This window comes from Halyomorpha halys, unplaced genomic scaffold (genome assembly GCF_000696795.3).
Source record: "Halyomorpha halys isolate HHAL.00 unplaced genomic scaffold, Hhal_1.1 Scaffold161.1, whole genome shotgun sequence".
Lineage (NCBI taxonomy): Eukaryota > Metazoa > Arthropoda > Insecta > Hemiptera > Pentatomidae > Halyomorpha > Halyomorpha halys.
Genome location: NW_027105190.1, coordinates 783,702 through 806,475, shown reverse-complemented (window position 1 = coordinate 806,475; position 22,774 = coordinate 783,702). Strand labels below are relative to the sequence as shown.

The 22,774-nt window shown below is 30.4% G+C and overlaps 1 protein-coding gene across 1 annotated transcript in view; it reads right to left on the bottom strand.

Moving 5' to 3' along the window:
- The window catches only part of LOC106678791 (titin), a gene marked incomplete in the record, with an annotated part of 234,754 nt that overhangs the window by 147,910 nt on the left and 64,070 nt on the right, over positions 1-22,774 (bottom strand). The window contains 34 exon segments of the mRNA XM_067049221.1: positions 3,256-3,543; positions 3,626-3,841; positions 4,627-4,770; positions 5,712-5,969; positions 6,112-6,255; positions 6,830-7,084; positions 7,165-7,308; positions 7,626-7,880; positions 8,168-8,426; positions 9,124-9,263; positions 9,384-9,640; positions 9,827-9,965; positions 12,828-12,971; positions 13,247-13,504; positions 13,775-13,918; positions 14,303-14,560; positions 14,634-14,777; positions 14,874-15,125; positions 15,212-15,355; positions 15,448-15,702; positions 15,782-15,925; positions 16,010-16,267; positions 16,352-16,488; positions 16,969-17,231; positions 17,347-17,483; positions 17,667-17,924; positions 18,069-18,249; positions 18,335-18,482; positions 18,559-18,778; positions 18,984-19,250; positions 19,905-20,306; positions 20,647-20,790; positions 20,975-21,204; positions 22,398-22,636. Of these exon segments, the coding sequence (XP_066905322.1) occupies positions 3,256-3,543; positions 3,626-3,841; positions 4,627-4,770; positions 5,712-5,969; positions 6,112-6,255; positions 6,830-7,084; positions 7,165-7,308; positions 7,626-7,880; positions 8,168-8,426; positions 9,124-9,263; positions 9,384-9,640; positions 9,827-9,965; positions 12,828-12,971; positions 13,247-13,504; positions 13,775-13,918; positions 14,303-14,560; positions 14,634-14,777; positions 14,874-15,125; positions 15,212-15,355; positions 15,448-15,702; positions 15,782-15,925; positions 16,010-16,267; positions 16,352-16,488; positions 16,969-17,231; positions 17,347-17,483; positions 17,667-17,924; positions 18,069-18,249; positions 18,335-18,482; positions 18,559-18,778; positions 18,984-19,250; positions 19,905-20,306; positions 20,647-20,790; positions 20,975-21,204; positions 22,398-22,636 (7,126 nt within the window).

The following is a 22,774-nucleotide window of genomic DNA, read 5'->3' as shown; positions in this document are numbered from 1 at the left end:
AAAGATGAAAATATTTAATCAATTGATTAATTTATTATAGTAAGATTGTAAAATGTTTTCCTTGATATCTAACCATAACTAAAAACTTCTGAGATCATTGCTTTACAGAAAAAAAAAAAATTAAAATTGGAATAACTATAATCGCTAACCAGACCAAAACTGGATAACATCACAAAAATACCAATCATATCAAAATAGATGACATTTAAAATCCATAACGTTACTCACAATGGATGCTATACCCCGATGAATAGATAATTGATAAATATGAAAAAAATGCTAAGCCTAGTTAATATCGTTAATATCTAGTTAATGAATGTATACTAGTGAAAGATAACATTTATTATTATATTGAGATTCCAACTAGTAAGAATATAAAAAATAATGAAGCTGAACAATCAACAATGAAATAATTTGATTACTAAACACCCTAAAAAAATTTTAATCTACTTTTATAAAGAATTTGATATATTTTCATTTAAAAATTTACATTCTTTTATTTATTCTTTATATTGAATTTGAAATTATGAAAGTTTGTTCTTATGAAATTTTTTCCTTGGTAAAGTTATTGTTCCTAAATTATGTTTGTTTACATTCTGATTCATAAATGGAAACCATTTATATTGAACATCGAAAACCATATGTATAGTTCTGTGCAGAACCAAAATAGCAATAGTGGACATTGGTTAAATAAAAATATTTCCAACTTCCATGTTTTATTATTGTTTTCCTTATTATTAGTTTAAAAATTCAATGAATAAATTATCTGTTAACAAAAAAAAATTCCTTGTAAAATATAACACATTTAACTGCATGGTGCAAATACAACTCATTTCCTAAAGAGTACTTATAAACAGGGAGGGAAAAATATATAAACAATAAAATCAATATTATTTAAAAATGGTAGTGATTATCTTGGCATATTGATTTAACAATCAACTAAATAAAACTAACGTTCACTTAAGGTGCAATAATGTTGTTACTTATTTTCAAAACTCTTAACTACAGTGTAAAACATATGTAGTTGAGAGGTTTTGGAATTATTGCTATGATACACCGTACCATCAATTATTGACAATAAAAATGCTTTACTACTGCTTTCTTCAATTATCATTTTTTTTTTTTTATGTATAGCCAATACCTGTCCATTTCTGATGCATGGGGAAGAAGGGGAGAGGTATGAAAGGAAGGTTTATCCTATAGGTAACCAACCTATTATAACCAGAGTGGGAAGATTGAGTTTTCATTCCGTTGGACTGCCTAGGGTGGAATTGAATTGTAAAATTGAGGTTGCTGAGGAGACACCTTAACAAACTCAGAAACAATAAAATGTCCTACAGCTATCCATAAACGTTCGCTCAAATAAATAAGTAATAATTAGATGTTTTCATTACTTAGTTCTGCCCAATCTTCTCCCACCTCTATCCCCAGCATAATCCCTAGTCCTGTCTAAATTAAACATTAGAATGGTTAATAGCAAGAAGGTGACAAGCCAAAATTTCAAAGTCGGATAAGATTTTATGCAAAGTGATTCTTTGTATGTCTACAGAGCTATTTATAGTGTTAGTTTATCTAACTTAATTAACTTCAATATATTCACCTATAATATTATGCAATTTAAACCATACAAAAAATTAAACTGTAGAATTGCATGCAACTGCTCCATAGAAAAATTTATACCATGTTCTTGTCCTAAGCCCTTCAATTCAAAAATGTCTATATTTTGTTTTTAGATATTTACCAAAACTTAAGAAAATCATTCCAATAAACTTGCCATATTGGACATAAGCATCTGTACAATTCACTAACTTGAATCAAATTTGATACTTATGCATTTTTAATTAAATGAATACCCAATTTAATTATTACAAAAAAAAAAATTACACTTCACCTAGAACTAAGTAATTAGGATTCAAAGGTTTTCTGTAAATGTAACTATTATCTTTGTACGAGTACTAATTAAGATTTTGATTCCTCACTGCTCAAGGTTCGGAAGCTTTGTATTCAAACAAGAATAAAAAAAAAAAATTATCCTCAGAATCGAATATTTTCTCTCACATTTTACGTTGTAGACATCAAGCAACACATTTGTAATTAGTGTGAAATGGATGAACCTATTTCATCAGATTCTGCCACCTACTTTAGATGAAAGTAGAGGATTAGTGTTTACATGGTCTGATATAAATTTCAGCTTCATCCATCCACTACTGTTGCTTATACATGCTCACAGCAATATTTCAAAAATTATTTCTCTAAAATTTGAGAAAAGTTGGGAATTCGTAAGATGTGCTATAGTACAGATTTTATGAAATACTTTCACTTACTCATGGAAAAAACTAATGTACTAAACACAACTTGTTTTAATAACAGCTTGACCCGCAGATTTTATTCTAAAACAACAAATCATTAACTTTGAAATATAAGTAATTATGTATACAGAAAAATATACAGAAAAACTATAATTTTCAGAAAAAGAAAGTTTAAAAAAAAATAGATAAATAAGGCAGTAAAAAAAAAAAAAAGAAATGAACCTATACAAGCTACATATATATACTAAGCTATACCCATTTACATGACTGACTATTTTTAAGTTTAGCTCCGAAGATAATTTAATTATCTTTTAGATGGGTATCTTGAATGTTCTAGGATTCTAGAATCTGTATGCAATGATTTGTAGAAAACTACACATCAAAAATCTGATGTGATTACAATACTTTCCTTAACAAGCAACAGTAAGGAAAGTAAAAATAAACTAAATAAAAGTAAACAATAAATCGTACATTCACTAGTATCACTTACTCATACTTAAAAACTTTAAATATCTATTTGAAATAATTTTTCTTTTTTAATATTATAGGGAGGTAGTGCCATTCCACCTGGCTCAGAGGCAATGGGTTGATACCCCATTTTTCTTTAACCAACATTATCACCAAAACCCAACAAGATTTAGTTTGATTAAATTTACCAAAAGGGTCCAGAAATCACTAAAAAGACCTCACTTTTAAACAATGCTCACCATTAGGGTTATACTTTTTTGTGAAAATGTTCTAGCAATTTTGTCCCGATAACTTATTCTATTTAAAACAAATTATATACTACTGTTGAAATCATTCAAATATTCTCTATTCCTCCATATTAGTCACATTAATACTAATTTTATTCAAACAGAAACTAAAATTCAATTCTTATGCCCTATAATTATAAAATTTAATACACGAATAAATAAAAAACATTTATTTCCCCAATACAACTAACCAGAAAGTTGACGTTGGTACTTGGATGCAAATGATTCATCAACTTCTTTCACTTTTTCCAGCCCAGCTTGGCCAGTTGGATGTTGAGTTTGAAGATAAATGTCAGTTTTGCTAGTACACTTAAGTGTGCCAGAAGTAGAGGCTTGGCCTTTGCTGTTAGTTGCCTTAACAGTGTAGACTCCAGAATCTTCAGCATAACATGAATTTATATCAAGGGTCACAAAACCAAAATCATGGTTTCCCTTGAATCTGGAACCAGTTGGAAGTGGTTTTCCATTAGCGAAGAATTCTAAAAAATTTCAAAAAACAATCAATTTCTGTTTGAAGAAACCATTTTCTTTTTTCCTTCCAATTTTCTTATTCTTCCTCACCTATTTGAAGAGTTGGATCCTTAGCAGGCTCAACACGACATTCAAAGTGAGAATTTTCTCCTTCGGTACAAACAACATTGTTAAGATGTGAAATGAAAACAGGTCCTTCAAATACAGGCTCTGGTGCCTCAGGTCTACCTTCTTTAGGACCTTCAAGAGCATCAATTAATGGTAAAGCTTCAGGTCTTAACGAATTTGCCAGGAGCCAATGGCGATCTGTAAAAATATTAAATTTATTAAAACAAAAAATTTAATCTTATAAAAAAAATTACACGCATAAAAAATGTAGTTAAGCAGAAAAAACTATTAATGGAGAATATAAAATGCTCATAATTGAAAGAAATACAAGGAACAGATGAAAGATTATTATGATATGAAGATAGTTGACCATAGATATACAAGAGGAGAAGATGGTTGAGGGAGGGAAGGGGGGGGTGTGGTCAGCAGAAAAACTCAAAGAAACAAACAAATTATTTATTTGTGCCTATTTATTTTAATTCAAATAATTTGTTTGTTTATTTGTGTATTTTCTGCTGACCGTACCTCCTCCCCCCCCCCCAACAATCTTCTCCTCTCTGAAAGATCATTACAGTTTGAAAGCTTTACTAATTAAAAACCAAAATATGTGATGTGTCCACTCGCACCACTTTGAATACCACCTTCTGGTATCTATACTCATATTGATATGATAAGGATTTTATTTTTATCTAATGATTTTTTTTATCTTATATTACCCAGGTGGGTGGTAAGGAAAGTAAAAAAAAAATATTAACAACAAATTTACAATAAATAATATTTAATAATCATGAAGGGTCAACACAATTATTATTTGTCTTACAAAAAAACAATAATATCAGCCACGTTTTCAATTAGTTATATACTAATAAATCCTTAAACATGAGAATACGGAATTTACATAATTAGTATTATTGGAATGTTTTAATATTAATTATAAAACTATAAAAAAAATAGAATAACAATAAGTGAAAAAATCATCACACCTTCTATTTTGATCGTACAAGTTGACACTGCTTCTCCAAGCATATTAATGGCCCTGCAAGTATATATACCAGAATCATCAGGTCTCACTCCATTTACAGAAAGAGTAACAAGACCAAAATCAAACGTTGTCCTAATTCTAGTACCTGAATAAAAAAAACAAAAACATTATATATAGTTTCAAATTATCATACTGCTGTATCAAAAAATAGAAGTCTGTTTTTTGTTTATAACTACTAACCGACTAAAACTACGGAATGAATCTTTACTAAATTATAACTACAATATTTTCATGGTTCATGGAAGGTTTAGATATAATAAATCCACCGATATAAACAACTTATATAAAGGTGAAGAGTCTATTTGTTTGAATAGTAAATATGGAAGTTGATATTGAAAAATATTAATTAGTACAATTTCAAACTGTAGGAGCAGGTTCATTATTATGAATTCATTAGGTTAATTAGTCAAATTACAGCAGCTTTTGGGAGACAAAACTTGAAAAAGACCTTATTCAGATATCCTTAAAACTTATTTTTTATTCCTTAATTTTCAGAAATTCAATAAAAATAATATCAGTTCAAATAAAAGTTCCTTATTAATGGGACCGGGCGAAACTACGAAAATAAACAATGTTACTCTTTTAAAATATCTAATAGCACTAAGATAATCTGATGTTGGATTGGAGCATTAAAATGAATTAACAAATTATGTCAAACAATATAAACACTTCAAGGGTACAGGAGAAAAACAATCAGAGTTACGTTTTAAAATTTTTATTTGATTCAATAAAATAGGGTAAGCTACTAGTATCTCTTCCACAGTATCGCATATAATTTTTTTTTCAATATCAAGGATTATGATCATTTTATCGAATGAATGAATAGTTGGTTAGAAAGCTTTTGTTAAAACTCTAACAGATGGTACCTATAGCTCAAATTTGAAAAAAAAAAAAAGATTGATATATTTTATTTATTTATTTAATTATTGATATTTTTTCCCTTAGACTCTTTAATGAAATATTACTAAATAATACATTTATTTCTTAATATTCTATCAAGAAAATATTTAACAAAATAAAACTAACCAGTTGTAAGAGATTTTCCATTCTTATACCATTCTATCCTAAGGTTAGGATCATTTCTAGGCTCTACTTGAGCTTCAATATATACATGAGATCCTTCAGTAAGGTTCTCCTGGTTGGTAAGATGTCTTGTAAATATAGGTGGCATATTAGCAACTGGTTCCTCAGGTCTTTCTGGTTTCGCACCAAGAGCAGCTTCCTTGTCTTTGATCTTCTGCCATGCCTCTGGTTGAATAGGCTCACCAGAAATAGCTGATCTTGCTATAAAATTCAATAAAAATTATAATAATACCTTAAGATTCTTCCAGTCAAAGGATTATTAAAAATAAAAATTATAATATTATCTCATAAAACCTCAGGCACTATTTCTGAGATATACAACAATATATAAAAATGTACTAACGTTTCACTTTCAAAGTAGTTGATGAAACAGCTTCTCCAGCAGCATTGACAGCTTTGCACATATATAAACCTGAATCTTCTGGTACAGTAGACATGATATCAAGGGTTACAAAGCCAAAATCATGTGTTACATGAAATCGAGAGCCTAGAAAAATATTAAAATTTTAATCCCTGCTCAACAGAAAATGAGGAGGAAAAAAGTAACTATTATCAATTGTTATACTAAAATACAAAAAAATAAAATACTTTTCTTTAAAAATTTCATGGAAAAAAAAAACTGATGAATACAATTAGACATTTGGCCAAATTAGAGAAGAAAAATAAAATTAAATATTCACACATAAACTAAAATGAATAGATATTGCAAATTAATTAAATATTAACTATTGGCTGAGTGGATTATTTAATTATTTTGTTTATTAAAATAATGGTTTTGCCAACTTCTAGCTCTTATAGTCAATATATTTTCTATGGGGAAAACTCAACAATATCTATTGGATATTCCCAATGATAGCTTTGTTTGTGAACCTAGTAATATATTTTTTCCATTATTCATGGACAGAAATATATTATTTAACATAGCTTTACTTTAAAAAAAAAACAATCTCCATGTGATGTGGAAATTTAAATTACAATATTACAATTTACATTTTAGCACAATTTATATTGCGGATATAATCTTATACTTATACAATCTAAATTACATTAAACAAACTTACCCATTTTGAGTTCTGTGCCATTGACATACCAATGGTACCTCATAGTTGGGTCACCAATTGGTACAACTCTGGCTTCAAAGTGAGCTGTCTGTCCTTCCCAGAGCTCTGAAGGTCCAGTCAAAACTTGTGTAAAGATTGGTTTTTCAAATGTAGGTTCAACATCCTCAGGCTTCAATGGACCACGTCCTTCTTCAAGTTGTCTAATTTTTCTCATGCCTTCAGGGTGTTGAGTGTCTATTTGTATAGACGCTTTGGCTATAACAATCAAGGATAATTAACAATTATAATTATATAATGAACCACTAAAGTAATAAATTAATTATAATAAGTCTCACATTTAATCTTCATGGAAGCAGTTGTGACAGCCTCACCAAGAGCATTCGATGCCCTACACATGTAAACACCTTCATCTTCTTCCCGAACATGTGTCATATCCATAGATACATATCCAAAATCATGTGTTTTTGTGATACGTGAACCTAGATAAATAAACCATAATTTTTATAGCAATAAACAAATTACCACTATATAATTAAAAGTATCTATCTATTCAAATGCATATCAATAATATATACTTTAGTTGTGTAAAACACATAGGCAATCACTTAAAAAGAGATTATTCCATTTTGTTAGAATAAAAAAGTTAACAGAAATAATCAAGATATGTGTATGTCACACATGAAATGATATTCGATTACAAAAAATGTAAAAAAAATTGTATTATAAAAGAAAAATAAAGAAAATGTAACAGAAATATTTCCAAAATCATAAAAATTAAAAAGATACGGCAACTTACTGTCCTCAAGTATTTTTTCATTTCTAAACCATTCGACCTTAAGCGTCGGATCCCCGACGGGGATGAGGCGACATTCAAAATGTGCCGTCTGCCCCTCTGCTATAGTATCAATGTTTTGTAATGGTTGAGTAAACACAGGTCGCTGTCTAGTGACTGGCTCGACTGCTTCAGGTCTCTTCGGAGCCTCCCTTTCTAATTCTCGTATCTTTTCTAATCCTTCAGGCCGCTGTGAATCGAGTATTATACTTCCTCGCTCTAAAAATAATCAATCATAAATATAGTGCTGTTTTCTTTTAATTCATTTAAAAGTTAAGCATTCTCTAAAAAGGAAAATACCACCATTGCCTTATAACGAGTAAAATATGATACTGTTATTAATCACAGTATAATATTTTACTCGCTTATATAGTAATATGAACGGCTACTTATACAGTAATATGAACCAATTCATTATCTTATGTACTAGTGCATTTACAAAAAGATATTATAATATAAACTTATCATTTGGATACTTGAAAAATAGAAAATTCCATCATACTAACCAACAACTTTTAGTGATATTGATGAAACAGCGGATCCCAGTTTATTAATTGCTTTGACAGTGTATTCACCAGCATCTGCAGCAAGGCAATGTCCAATATCAAGGGCAAAATAGCCAAAATCAAAAGTGATATGGAACCTCGAAGCAGACCCAAGCGGCTTGCCATTGTGGTAAACTTCAACACGGAGATTGGGATCGTGTAATGGTTCAATTTGAGCTTCAAAATGAGCAGTACCTCCTTCTGCAATTTCTGTGGTACCCTGAAAAGTTCCATTATGAATGTAATAAATCAATATAACAACAATAATAATAATAATGAAAAAATAAATAAATAAAACCTATAAAAGTTAATTAGGACATTATGGATTACTACTAACTTATGTATAACAAACATCTTAGTCTATTTCTACCAAAGGTTAGAAATAATATGGTTTTGATGTTTTCTTCTATTCTTTTGCATTAAAATAGATGTTTGGAAAATTTGAAAATTATTGCCCAACAGGAGCCCTTTTTTTTGGATATAATATATTTCATATAATTGCATTATATTTGCATCTAAAGCTCTGGTTAAGTAAGGGTTCAGATATAGAAAGACATGTTCCATGAAAATAATTCCTAATTTTAACATGATTCCAAGAATACTATAACTAAAAATAACCAGAAAAAAAAGTTTATTTTTCATATTCCTAGGGATATTTTTAAAAAAAAAAAAGTTACTTAAGCAACCATCGTACTATCTTTTACATTTTATATGCTAGTTATAAACTCTAGACATTAATTTACAAAAGTTACTAAATAGAAAATCTCAAAACAATTTACAACAAAAAAAAAGTAAACATTCTTGATGCCTAAATGCATCCTGAAAAGAAATGGGTAAGATCTATTTTCTAAGGTACTTTTATTTTATTTATTTTTAATATTATTTACAGAAAGTTATATAACACCTGAAATACGTACTCTTAGTTGCGTAATAAATCTAGGAGGATTTGGTAGTGGTTCCTCTAATTCAAGTTTCGTAGGATGACCTTGAGCCTCCAGCTCACGAATCTTTTCTAAGCCTTCAGGGTGTTGAGTTTCTAACAGAATATTATGCCGAGCTGCAAATAATTACAAATTAATAGAAAAGCTATATTAAATAATTTAATTTCATACATGAAATAGAAATAGTAAAATATCTATAATAAACATGCAATAAGATCAAATTATTTAATACTTACATTGAACACGAATTGTTGAAGTATTGACTGCCTCTCCCATAAGATTAGTGGCTTTACACATGTAAGTTCCAGAATCTTCTGCATAAACATACAGGATATCCAGAGCAACATAACCAAAATCATGAGTTGTCCTAAAGCGATGTCCTGTCTTAATCGCTTTGCCATTGACGAACCATTCAATTCGCAAGTTGGCATCTGAAATCGGTTCAACACGACATTCCAGATGTGCATGGTCTCCTTCTTTAAGATTTTCAAGGCTGTAAAAAAATAAAGTCCGGTAAGTGTACAATAATAATAACTATTGTCCATTATACTAACTATTAAATATAAAAGGAAACAGAAGCTAACCTTCAAGCTACCTAAATACCCAAAAACATTTAATTTAGAAGGGAAGATATAATAATAAGTTTATTATAAGGAACTGAATCAATGTAAACGATTACCTGTTGAGTGGAGTAATGAAAACAGGCTTCTGTGGAATAGGTTCAACCTCCTCCTGCCTTGGCCTTTCATAATGTTCAAGTTCTTTTATTTTCTTTAATCTCTGTTCATCGAGGGTATCAAGCTGAAGTCCTTCTTTAGCTACGGAATAACATTTAGTAATGAGAAAAAGACTACTAATTTTTTTATCTAATATAAAAAACTCCCATAGTCCTTTACAGAGCATACATTATTTTATTAAAATAAATCTGTCAGGCTCCCTTAAAGTAACTAAACTGGATGACTTCCGATCTCCTTATTCAAGACAAATAAACTAAAGGGAGTATTGGCCTATTCAATCAAAGCAGAACTTATAGCCCTGACAGTGTAGACTGAAGATAGACCTTAAAAGGATAAAAGCCAGCAGCTTAACTGAAATTGCTTCATAGGAGATTAGATAAGAAGATGGGTACTCAAAATTAGAACCATTTCCCATTGATTAAGTATCTAAAAACTACTGTGGGTATCTGACAATAACAGATATAAACCATCTTAGGTGGGTCATTCTCAAATAAATTATCACTCTAAATAACCAAGAAAACCAAAAATTCTAGTTCTAGGAAACCAGTCTTTGGCCCTTTATGATTATTAAAACATTGTTCAAGAATATAAAACATGACTTTGCTAGTAATTTTAAAGATATTTTTAGAATTCTTCAAATATAAAAAAAGTTTTGTTTTATGTTGTGTGAATTATGCTATTCATTCATAATGATAATAAAGGCTCAGTGAACCCAAAGATTCAATGTCGATACCACCAATCTCCGTCTACATATATCCATCTAGTGACACCCGTCCAAAACCGAATCTATCAGATCAGTCAACACAATCCTCCCACCTATTTTTCAGTCAACCCCTTGAAGTTTACCTGTGGGTTCAATACTTATTAACATTTTAGAGATGCATTAATTTCTAAGCCTGCAACTTTATATGCCCATCTTATTCACCGCAATGCTATCACCTGAATTATATTTACCGGGTACAGTTCCCTCAATTTGGTATTGTGTGGTCTTCTAAATGCTCCAGTTAATTTATCCTTTTCCGGTATAATATTTATATTTCATGTAATACTTTATTTTCAAAAATCTTAAGGCAATTTTCTTTCCTTAGTATAAGAGGCCACGTTTCACATCTATAAAGAACAGTAGGAAGGATAATAGTTTTGTGAATTCGAACTTTCAAGTTTCTGGACGTGAACTAAGCAATTTTCAAAATTAAAATATAACAAACATTTCTCCCCTTTCTCCTCGCTTTTATTTCCTCATAAATTTATTTTTTTTTCCAGTTACTACAGACCCAAAATCCTTCAACCTCTCTTCCTGTTCAAATGTATTTCCTCCTATATCTGTATCACCTAAATTGCTTTGCCGAATTTTCTATAAACAAAATTGCTTGATTTTATCCAACCTTTTTTTTTTTTTTTTTTGCATCATTAGGAATATAAATAATAATTATAACAGGCAATTTTTTTTATCAATATCATTCAACTTAACTAACATTCCTTCTATGTAGGTATTATTCAAATGAACTGATTTCACTTGAAAAATCAAGTGGGTTTGTGTCTAAAGTAAACTACCCTTATGACCAACATCTTCCACCCATTAGAATACATTGAAAAAATTAACTAGATAGAAACAGAAAAACATAAAAAAAAATTATGACAATTCCATTTTCCCCAATTATTTTTGATGTGTTAACACATCAGTTGTTGTACTAAAGTAATTGGCTTAATTAATTAACTTGCAAGATTATAACTGTTTAATCTACTCTTGCACACAAAAACAAATACAAAAATTAAAATTAATATACTTCAATGTGTGTTTAGCATAAGATCATCATATACTGATCTAAGAATTTAGACAACTCAAAGCAAATTAATTCAAAGAGAGCTATTACCCAATGAAAATGGAATAGACAAGAGGGAATAGTATTAAGTACACAAGATTTAATTGATAAACTTTCGTTGGGATAAAAAAGAGTTTATAATTTTTTTTCTAAATTCTAGATAAGATATCATCTGACCTAAGAACTGCTGGTGCTTGTCTCCACTTATTGATACAGTAAACCAGAGAGCCCAGTTCTTATTATCTCTCTTTCCATAAAATGCTATAAAAAACTCATGCACAAATGCACTAATCACACTAGAACAGTTTTGATTATACAAAGACGAAATATGGACTATTTCTGGAAGTTTCACAAAACAACGGTTATAAGCTGAAAAATATTTTAAATATTTGGTAAAAAGCAAGAAAACAATTTATCTAGTGTAATTATTTAAAAAAGTAATGAAGTACTTGCTGAGATTTCAACAACTGCTTCTTCATTAAGATCTGGAACAACAACCTCCTTCTTCTGCTTTCGCCGTTTTCCTCCTCTTTTACCCCGCTTTTTGCGACCCATTTTTGCTCAAAATTTTATTAATTTAATACATTTATTATGTTTTTTGCTGAAGAAACTAAAATTTAGGTGTCATCTTGATGATTTGGGAACCTGGCTAAACTAATTCAACCCATTTTGCGAATTTAATTATTTAAAATAAAATTTCCATTTTAATCACATGAGATTTTTATTTCTAGGTCAGTACATATGTTGTGAATTATTTATATTTTCACAAAAATACAAATGCCCAAGATACCTCAAATATAAAATATTTATTTACCTGAAAAAATGGGTATATTTTTTTGGGATTCGTTGAGATCATATAAATCATTATGATTGTATAATGTGTTTTTCACTGATGTTTTGACTAACATTGTAGTTCATTAGTCGGTTTTAATATAAAGAAAATGAGAGTAGTTTATGAAATAAATGATGAAGTAGGAAATAAATTAATAAAACAATGCCCCCGTTGTTGGCCTATTATTCATTTTATATTATTTAATTAATAATTTAAATATAAAATACATTTATGAACTGAACGAAGTTCTATTTTAGCTAATGCGTTAAAACATGAATGATAACTTACAGTCAACTTGGATTGAGCATGTTGTTACAGCTTCACCAGCAACGTTTCGGGCTTTACACATATAAGTTCCAGAGTCTTCAGCATAAGCATATAAAATGTCTAATGCCACAAAGCCAAAATCATATGTTGTCTTGAATCTATGTCCTGTTAGGAAAAAAAGTTAATGATATTAGTTTTAAATAAAATAGATAAAGTAATAGTGTCAAAATTTGTTAACTGATTCCTATTGTAAGAATTTAAGAATAATGAAAAATTATTGACAGAACAATTTTTATCAAACTTAATTCACAAAAACAGAAATAGTTTAATATTTGAATTTTGACTGCTAGTGCATTGCCATTTTTAAAAGTAAATTGAACAAATCTTTTATTTTAATGAAAAAAATATAGAACAAAAAATTTATGTTTGGAAAATCTAACCTTGAGGTATAGGTCTTCCGTTTCTAAACCATTCAACTTTCATTGTAGCATCATTGACTGGAGTCAGTGTTGCTTCCAAATGAGCCATTCTACCTTCTGGCAGATGTTCAATATTCTTCAATGGTCTGCCAAATTCCGGCCTTTCATGAATTGTAACTTCTTCATCAGTTGTGCGTTTATAGCGAGAGTCATCCTCAAGGTACTGAATCCTTTGGAGAGCTTCCTTGTGTTGAGTATCTCTTATAATTGATGCTCTTGCTGAAAATAAGAAATAACCAATAACATTTCAGGGATTAGGGTAATACTGTACAGATTTATGAAATAGTGAATATACAAAACAAAAATATTTAAAAAATATATGCAAAACATGTTAAAAAAATAATTATATATACATACACACAATAATACAAGGATTAGTTTTTATTATAAATACAAGTCTTTTAATGATTTTCAGGATATGGAATGACAACTAAGTAACTATTTGATTGAAACTTATAAATAAAAATTAGTACAAAATCAAATACTCACATTGGACATTAAGTTTAACTGAAGAAACTCCCTGTCCAAGTTTATTTGTTGCCCTACAAGTATACTCTCCTTTATCTTCTTCATAAACTGTCAGTATGTCAAGTGTGGCAAATCCAAAATCAAAGGCTGTACGGAATCGGTGACCTGTTTGATAAAAGTAGACATATTCAAATTTCATAATGTGTTCTTCATCTCATTAATATGATATTTCCAAAACAAATTAATTTCAAAATATTTTTGAAAAATCTGCAGAGCTTATGAAATACTGCCATGTGATTCATCCATACATTATTGTATGAATATAACAACTTAATCATATTTTTTTTAACTTAATTTTAGTTTCAATGGTTTTATCACCATTATTTTAAACTAGCTACTTGGACTCAAAAGCTAAGTGAATACTATTCTGATCTAAACCTTTAAGTTTTAAAGCTCCAATTAATAAAAACTGACAAGTAATAAAAATAATATTCTTATTAAAATTTATTTCATTATTCTACTTAATATTACTAATACATTTTTTCATACCTGTTTGCAATGGTTTTCCATTATGGAACCATTCTACTTTGAGGTTGGCATCAGGATAAGGCTCAACTCTACATTCGTAATGAGCACTTTGTCCTTCCATTAATGAAGTTGGACCATTGAGTTGAACACTGAAGCTAGGTTTCTGTGTGACAATGATTTCTTGTTCTTCAGTTCGCCTATATTTAGATGAATCTTCAAGGGCTTGTAGTTTTTGCAGAGCAGCTTCATGCTGACTTTCAGTAAGTAGTGAAGCTTTAGCTAATAAAAAAATATAATTATTGCATCATACTAACCATTTAAAAAGATATTTTATCTGAAAAATTAGGCTTACATTGAACATAAAGTGTAGCTGATGTTACAGCCTGTCCAAGATCATTAACTGCTCTGCAAGTATATGTACCTGAGTCTTCAGGATAAACATGTTTCATATTAAGTGCAACATAACCAAAGTCATGCATGGTTGTAATGCGATTAGCTGAAATTGACAAGAATATTAATAAATATTTATTAATACACTAATGATATTTTCTTCAGAAATAAATCACAGAGTTTTAACAAGTTGAGTACTTACAGGCTTGAATTGGAACACCATTTCTTAACCACTCAACTTTCAGTCTAGCATCTCCAACAGGAATCAGCCTTGCTTCAAAATGAGCACTAGCTCCTTCAGCGAGCCTCTGATCGCGGCACGGTTGAGTAAACACAGGTGGTTGGCTTGGTGCTTCTTCAGGACCACTTGGGCCATGATATTCCCTCGTCTCAAACTGATTAAGGCGGCTCAGAGCAGCTTCATGTTGTGACTCAAGGTATATCGATTTTCGAGCTAAAATTAACCAAAAATTTCCTATTAAAATTTATTTCTTAACTAAAAAAAATTGTTATTAAATAAAAAGGGAGAAAGAGTGTTACATTGAACGTTGAGGTTTGATGATGTAACTGCTTCTCCATTTATATTTTTAGCTCTGCAAGTATATGTTCCTGAATCTTCTGGCAAGCAATGGAGAATATCAAGAGCAACAAAACCAAAGTTATTTGTTTCAGTGAATCGTGAACCTTTATCAAACATTAAAAAAACAATCAATAATTATAAATGTATTTACAACCCATAATATCAACACAACATTTCAACTTGTAGTGATATTAACCTGACTTAACAGGCTGTCCATTATGGAACCATTCTACTTTCATGGTGTTGTCTGAAACTGGAATAAGACGACATTCAAAGTGTGCTCTTTGACCTTCCCGAATGTCACATTGTTTGAGTGAAGTTGTGAAAACAGGAGCCTGTCGTGTGGTCTCTTCTATGTCATCCTTTCTCTGGTATTTACTCCTATCCTCAAGGTACTGTATCTGTTCCAACCCTGCTTCATTCTGGGTTGTGGTTACTATTTGTGAAGATCCTAAATTGAGAAATTACTTAAATGAGTTCTAATAGGTAATTCATATATTGTTAATAAATTTAAGCAGTGTTATACTGACTTAAACACTTCAATGAGCAAGAAGTTTCATCGGTTCCTAATAGGTTGGTGGCACGGCAAGTGTAGATTCCTGAATCTTCAGCAATTGTGTCAATGATGTCAAGTGCCACATAGCCAAAGTCATGAATTGGACGGAATCTATGTCCTAGAAAAGAGATAAAAAAATAATGATCATATTATTCTTAATTTTTCTTTTTGTTTATAAGCATTGTTTTAAAAAATAACTAACCAACAATAATAGGTCGGCCATTTTTGAACCATTCGACTTTCAGGTTTGAATCAGTCACAGGTTCCAATTTACATTCAAAGTGAGCATGCCCACTTTCCCTCAGGCCTTCAATGGATTTAGGTTTTGTGATGAACTTCGGTCTAATTGTAACCATTTCGTCAACAACATCTGCTCTCTTGTAGCGAGAAGAATCTTCCAAATACTGGATTTTCTCCAATCCTCCTGGATGCTGCGATTCTAGTAAAAGATCTTTTTTAGCTGAAAGAACAAATATAGATTAGATTTACATAATGAAGAGGCAAGTGTTAATTAAATAATGAAGTTATGTCATAAAATATTTACCAATGACTCTAACTGATGAAGAGGTCACGGCCTCTCCCAAGTGGTTTCTGGCTATGCATGTATATACACCTGAATCTTCAGGGTAAACAGATAGTAAATCGAGGGCTACATAGTCAAAATCATAGGCTGGTCGGAATCTAGAACAAAAAAGTCACAAATTTCTGATGGTTTGTAACTTACGGGCATGAATATCAGATACGATAACAACTGTAATTAAGTTTTAACATATTCAAAAAGCAGCAATATAACAATGTTTTGAATAAACTATAACTACATGTTCATAAGTTCTCAATATGAGATAGTGATATAATAGTTTAAGTAAAAAAAATAAAATTATACTTCCGAAAGCCAAGTTTTACTTTTAGCACAAAACAATAGACGTGCATTTTTTTTTTTTTTAGTTCATTTGAATTAATTTTTAACAAAATACAAATTTTAAATCTGATTTCTTCCATTCAGTTTTATTATTTTACATCTTCCAAACAATTCAGAGTGGTATTTAATACAATGAAAATAAAATTAAGTCTAAATCTACATTCTTTAAAAATATTTATCAGCCAAATTTTTGATTATTGATCAAAACAATTTTATTAATAATATATACTGATCAACATTACCTATGCCCGATACGAACTGGTTTCCCATTCACAAGCCAATCTACTTTCATTGTGGAATCTCCAACTGGCTGTAGACGGCATTCAAGATGAACATTGGTCCCTTCAAGTGTTTCGATATTATGTAAGGGGCGGGTAAAAACTGGTGGTGCAGCAATAACTGCCTCTTCTCGTTCAATCCTTCTGCCACGAGATTCAAGAAGTTCAATCTGTTCTAAGGATGATTCATTCTGAGTCTCAGTCAAAATATCAGATCTGCTCATTACCTGGAAGATCAAATAAAGCACAATAATATCTAAAAGATCAACATTAAAATTTTGATTTTAGAATATTTTATTAGAATCATGTTAATACTATAAGGGGGTCATAATAAATACTAACTCGAACACAAGCAGAAGTATGAGCAGAGCCAAGATGGTTGGTGGCTCTTACAGTGTATTCTCCGGAATCAAGAGAAGTTACATGAATAATATCCAATGCAACATAACCAAAATCATAATAGGTACGGAATCGTGAACCTGCGAGTGAAAGAATTAAAATCATTAATATTTATTTATGGAACCAAAATGGTATCATAAGAAAGATTTGTGGAAAAACAAAAGATTCACTTAATCAGAAAGATCTTTAGAATATCTTTACAAATATATTAATTTGAGGAAAAATTATATTGAAATAAAAAAATTGGAAATATAGGAACTTACCAACAGTTATGGGTTTGCCATTAAGAAACCATTCTACTCTCATCGTTGGATCTCCCATTGGTTCAAGCCTACATTCTAAATGTACATTTTTTCCTTCAGAAATTGGTGCAATGTCTGTAAGAGGTTGAACAAAAATAGGTCGTGATTTTGAAATTTCTTCTATGTTATACTGAGGTTCAATATGGGTTCTATCCTCCATATGTTTTGTCTTGTCATAAGCACCATGATGCATGCTTCGAGTGTCAATGCCAGAGCGGGCTGAAATAGGTTTTAAGTTATTAAAATGATAAATACTTCTGATTTTAAGATACTTTTAATCAATACAAGAAAAGTACTGTGGTACATGGTATAAGTTTTCAGATAAAATAATAAGCTTTTATAATCAAATAAAAAGATACTAACTTTCTACTTGCATAGTAGCTGATAGCTGAGCTTCTCCTAGTGCATTTCTAGCAACAACAGTGTATGTCCCAGCATCTTCAGCCCTAACACTCATAATGTCTAAGGCTACATAACCAAAATCATGATAAGTCTGAATCCTATTAGCAGTTTGAAGGATTTTCCCATTGAAATACCATTCAATCTGAAATGTGAATTTCAAAATATATTTTTAGAATTTCTGATGTATGAATAATGGTTAGAACAATTAAAGAGAAGATAAGAATTACCCTCATTGTAGTATCGGAAAGTGGTTCCACTCTAGCTTCAAAATGGGCACGCTGGCCTTCGACAATTTTGTTTGTGCCCTTCAATGGACCCAAAAATCTTGGTTTTTGCGTAACAGTGACTTCCTCTTGTTTACTTTTCATGTATCGACTATTTAAATTTAAAAAATATATAATATCCATTACGTAAACAATTAAAGATATAAAAACAAAGGCAACTATCATACCTTGAATCTTCTAGATGTTGTATTTTCTGAAGGCTTGAAGCATGCTGGCTATCAAAAACAACAGAGTCCTGTTTAGATATTACATTTAAGATTGCTGATGTTGTAGCTTCGCCAAGCATATTGTAAGCACGGCACATATATTTTCCAGCATCATGTGTAGCAACAGATTTGATGGTAAGAGCAACATATCCAAAATTGAAGAATGATGTTATACGAGAGCCTGAAAAATAAATAACAATAATACATCAAACTTGTTAAAAAATATACTGAATTTTTAATTGACATACATTATAATTATTTAAATATAATTTTAATACAAATGTAAAAACATAATGAAGAGTATTTTCATTCACTACATCTAATTATATTAACGCAACTTATCCAGTAAGAATCTATAACATTATGAAGGAACATTTATAACTTACTGGCTTCAACAGGTCTCCCATCTTTAAGCCATTCAACTCTAAGAGTAGAATCACCAACAGGTTCAAGCCTAGCTTCAAAATGAGCAAAACCTCCTTCTCTGACACCTTGGTCTTTGATTGGGCTCTGGAAAACTGGAGGCTGAGTGCTCTCAGGAGGTTCTGGCTGTGTCCGATGTGATGAGCTGAGGTAGCCTTCAAGAGCTTCAACAGACTCAATATACCGTTGTTGTTCAGGTATGCCTAGTTCACTTGTTACACTGCTCCTTGCTGCAAATAATTAATAGATTTTATACCTTTAGATTATTGAAATTACTATTTACTATTATTATTAATTTTAATGAAGTTTCAATGCATCATTCTTACAGATATCTGTAAAAGTATTACATAAACTTAAACAGAGAGTGGCTTGAATTATCTATCTCCACCAAAAAGTTAATAAGAATATCAAACTCATTCTCTATTAAAGCTTTGTATTTAATCTATTAGTATATCCATCAATTCGATACTTATAGAACAGCCTAGATGGGTGATTTTAATCATGAAAACCATGATTTTTTTTCATTAACACATGTTATGTTAAGACCAAAATGTTGGCTTTCAATAACGTAATTTTTTAAAATATTTTGGGATCCTTTGTGACTGCCACACAGGCCATCTTATCCTTTAATTCTATAAACCCAACTAATAAACTTTCCATAACAATAAACTTACCATAAGAAATATCAAGTAGTACTATAGACATCAAGTAGTACTATAGACATCAAGTAGTACTATACTATACAAGAAAGTACTATCAAGTTGAAAGATTTTATTTTGATTACCAAATCCTTTTACAATAAAATATTTTTAAAAACAAAATATGTTGGATAACTATTAAGAACTCAAGTTACAACAATCCTTAAACAGAACTGGCTCTCTTACCTATAACAATAAGTGAGGATTGTGATACTGCCTCCCCCCACCTATTCACAGCTCGAACAGTATAGATACCAGAGTCTTCAGATCGAACATGAACAATATTAAGAGATACATATCCAAAATTGAAAATAGTGGTTATTCTTGAACTTGCAGTAATTGGTTTTCCATCTTTAAACCAATCTACCCTCATTGTTGGGTCTGATACAGGAGTTATCTGACCCTCAAAGTGAGCATTGCGTCCTTCCTGAGTCTGACCTAAATCACGCAGTGGCCTGATGAACACTGGCCTTGCTGATGTTGTTTCTTCAATTGATTCTGATCTTTGATATTTTGAATAATCTTCTAGTTGTCGAATGTATTCGAGGCTCTCAGGATATTGTGATTTAGCCTCAATGCTAGCACGGCCTGAAAGAAAATGAAAATAATAGTTTTAACATTCAGCAGAGCTCTTTCTACTAAATCTAAATTCAGATTTAATATTTCCTATAGTTTTTATACTTCCAAAGAGATACTATAAGCTTATTAAAGAAATAGCCTACATTAACATCTACAAGTGAGGATTAACTGACCATTAAATTACCCATTTTTTAATTAAATAAAAAAATTAAATTTTAAACCATAATGAATAAGAAAATATTGATAATGGTATATTAAAATGCAATTGTTTTCAAATATAGAATTAATTTTTCTGATATAATTATTACAACTTTGTGGAATAATTTTTTACTTTAAAAGTTATACATACTTGTAATAGTCACTTTAGAAGTGGACTGAACATGACCAGTACTTGATTGTACAACACAGGTATATTCCCCAGCATCTTCAGGTACAACACTGAGAAGATCTAAGGCAATAAATCCAAATCTGAAGGTAGTAGTCAGTCGTGAACCTGGAAGAATTAAATTAATTAATAGTTAAATGCCTTATATACATCCTAGTATATATATAAATAAATAGTATACTAAAATTAATGATAAATAGTTAAAATATTCATAAAATAGTAAGCAAGTGATAATAATTCTTTGATATTAATACTGAAAAGAATAAATTAGGATCAATAATGAATAACTTACTTGCAGGTAGAGGTCTCCCGTTATGATACCAATCAACATTCATCGTTGGGTCTCCTACAGGTTCTACCCTTGCTTCTAAGTGGATCCTGCTGCCTTCTACCTGGGTAGCATCAGTTAACGGGATTATAAACTGAGGAGGAGGATAACGCCTCTCTTCCTCATGGCGTGGTGCCTTTGGGGCGGCGCGTTCAACATGGCGCAGGTAGATGATCTCTGGTTCTGGAGCAGGTCTATAAAAAAAATATTCAGATAAAAATAATGGACAAGTATTATTAATTGACACAAAAGATATATTATTACTGATTTAATAATTGATAATCTAATGCTACTTTGTTTTTGTTTTTTAAAAGCATCCTTAAAATCAATGATTTAACCACATTTTTATTCTCAGTAAATCAGAAAAAAAAACTGCCAAATAAAAGTTAAACCGCCAAGGCTGAATTTGAACAGGCTTAGTTTCTGACTAGAGACTGCTCTAGTACTTCCTCAATACTCTAAGCCATAACGGCCTTAACAATAATTAAAAAAATAAAAACGTTTTGTGAACCCAGAAATTTTATGTAGATTCCAGCAACAATTATTTTCTCCAGAAATCTATCTTTAAAATTTAATATCAAATGGTTATTTATATAAATAATTCTTTCAGAAGTAATGATCCCATCTTAATAATTTCGGCAGAGGAAGTGGGGCTGGGCTAAAGAAATTATCTGCTCACTCCAAAGAAGGGTGATCAGAATGCAAAAATGAAAATTATACAAGAACTCACTACTCCCTTGTACGTACAAAGTTATGTAAAATATTCTCTATGAAATGTTTTAAACCCTTGCAGAAAGAGAGTTAAAAAAATACCAAAATGGTTTTAGGGAGAATTCGTCCATAACAGAAGAAATATTTTCATTAAGAATGATCTTCAAAAAACTTTTGTAATAATAAAAACAATGATTCAATGCCTATAAACCAATATTTTAATCTTTGAATATAATACCTACATTCCATTGATCCTAGTCAAAACCTAAATCTGCAAAATCAGACTAAACACAATCTTCTGATTGCGGTCTTAATGGACATCCACTTAAACTAAGTGGCAACGCTATGCAGCCAATTTATTCTAAGAACTTATTTTGAACCAGAATGCATCAATAGATAGCTTCTACAATTTTGGTCCAACAGTATTAAATTATTAAACTGGAATTTCGCAATAAGTTAGCATTAAAGATCATCAATAAATCCATAAAAGGATAAAAAGTTCTGAATCAACAAGGCAGGGGAAATATTGATTGAGAAATACTATGATTCATTCCTTGAATAGAAGTACTACAAATAAAGAAGATCAAGATAAAAATATAGGTAAGTAAATAAAAAAATTATTAAAAAGATACAAAAATATTATATGCTATAAATACAAATAAAATTCTAAACTTACTCAGGTTGGATAACTGTTGTTGGTGTGGGAAGGTGGAGCCTTGAAGGTTGACTAGTGTCTTGCTTGATAATCTTCTGAACATGTACTCGAGCCCGAGTAGCTGTTGATCCAGCCATGTTCTGGGCAGTGCATTGGTACCAGCCTGCATCTGTTGTCTTTGCATCGATCACTTCTAGAGAGCTGCTACCACCATCTATGGTAATTCTCAAACCAGCACCGCTTGTAACTGGCACTCCATCCTGTTTGGGATAGATAACAAATATGTAAGAATGTATGGAATCGATATCATCAATCAACTTCATGATCACAGTTCATACTATTATAGAAAAGTCTTTATACAATGCATGAATTTTAAGTTATATAAATTAATCTTTTAT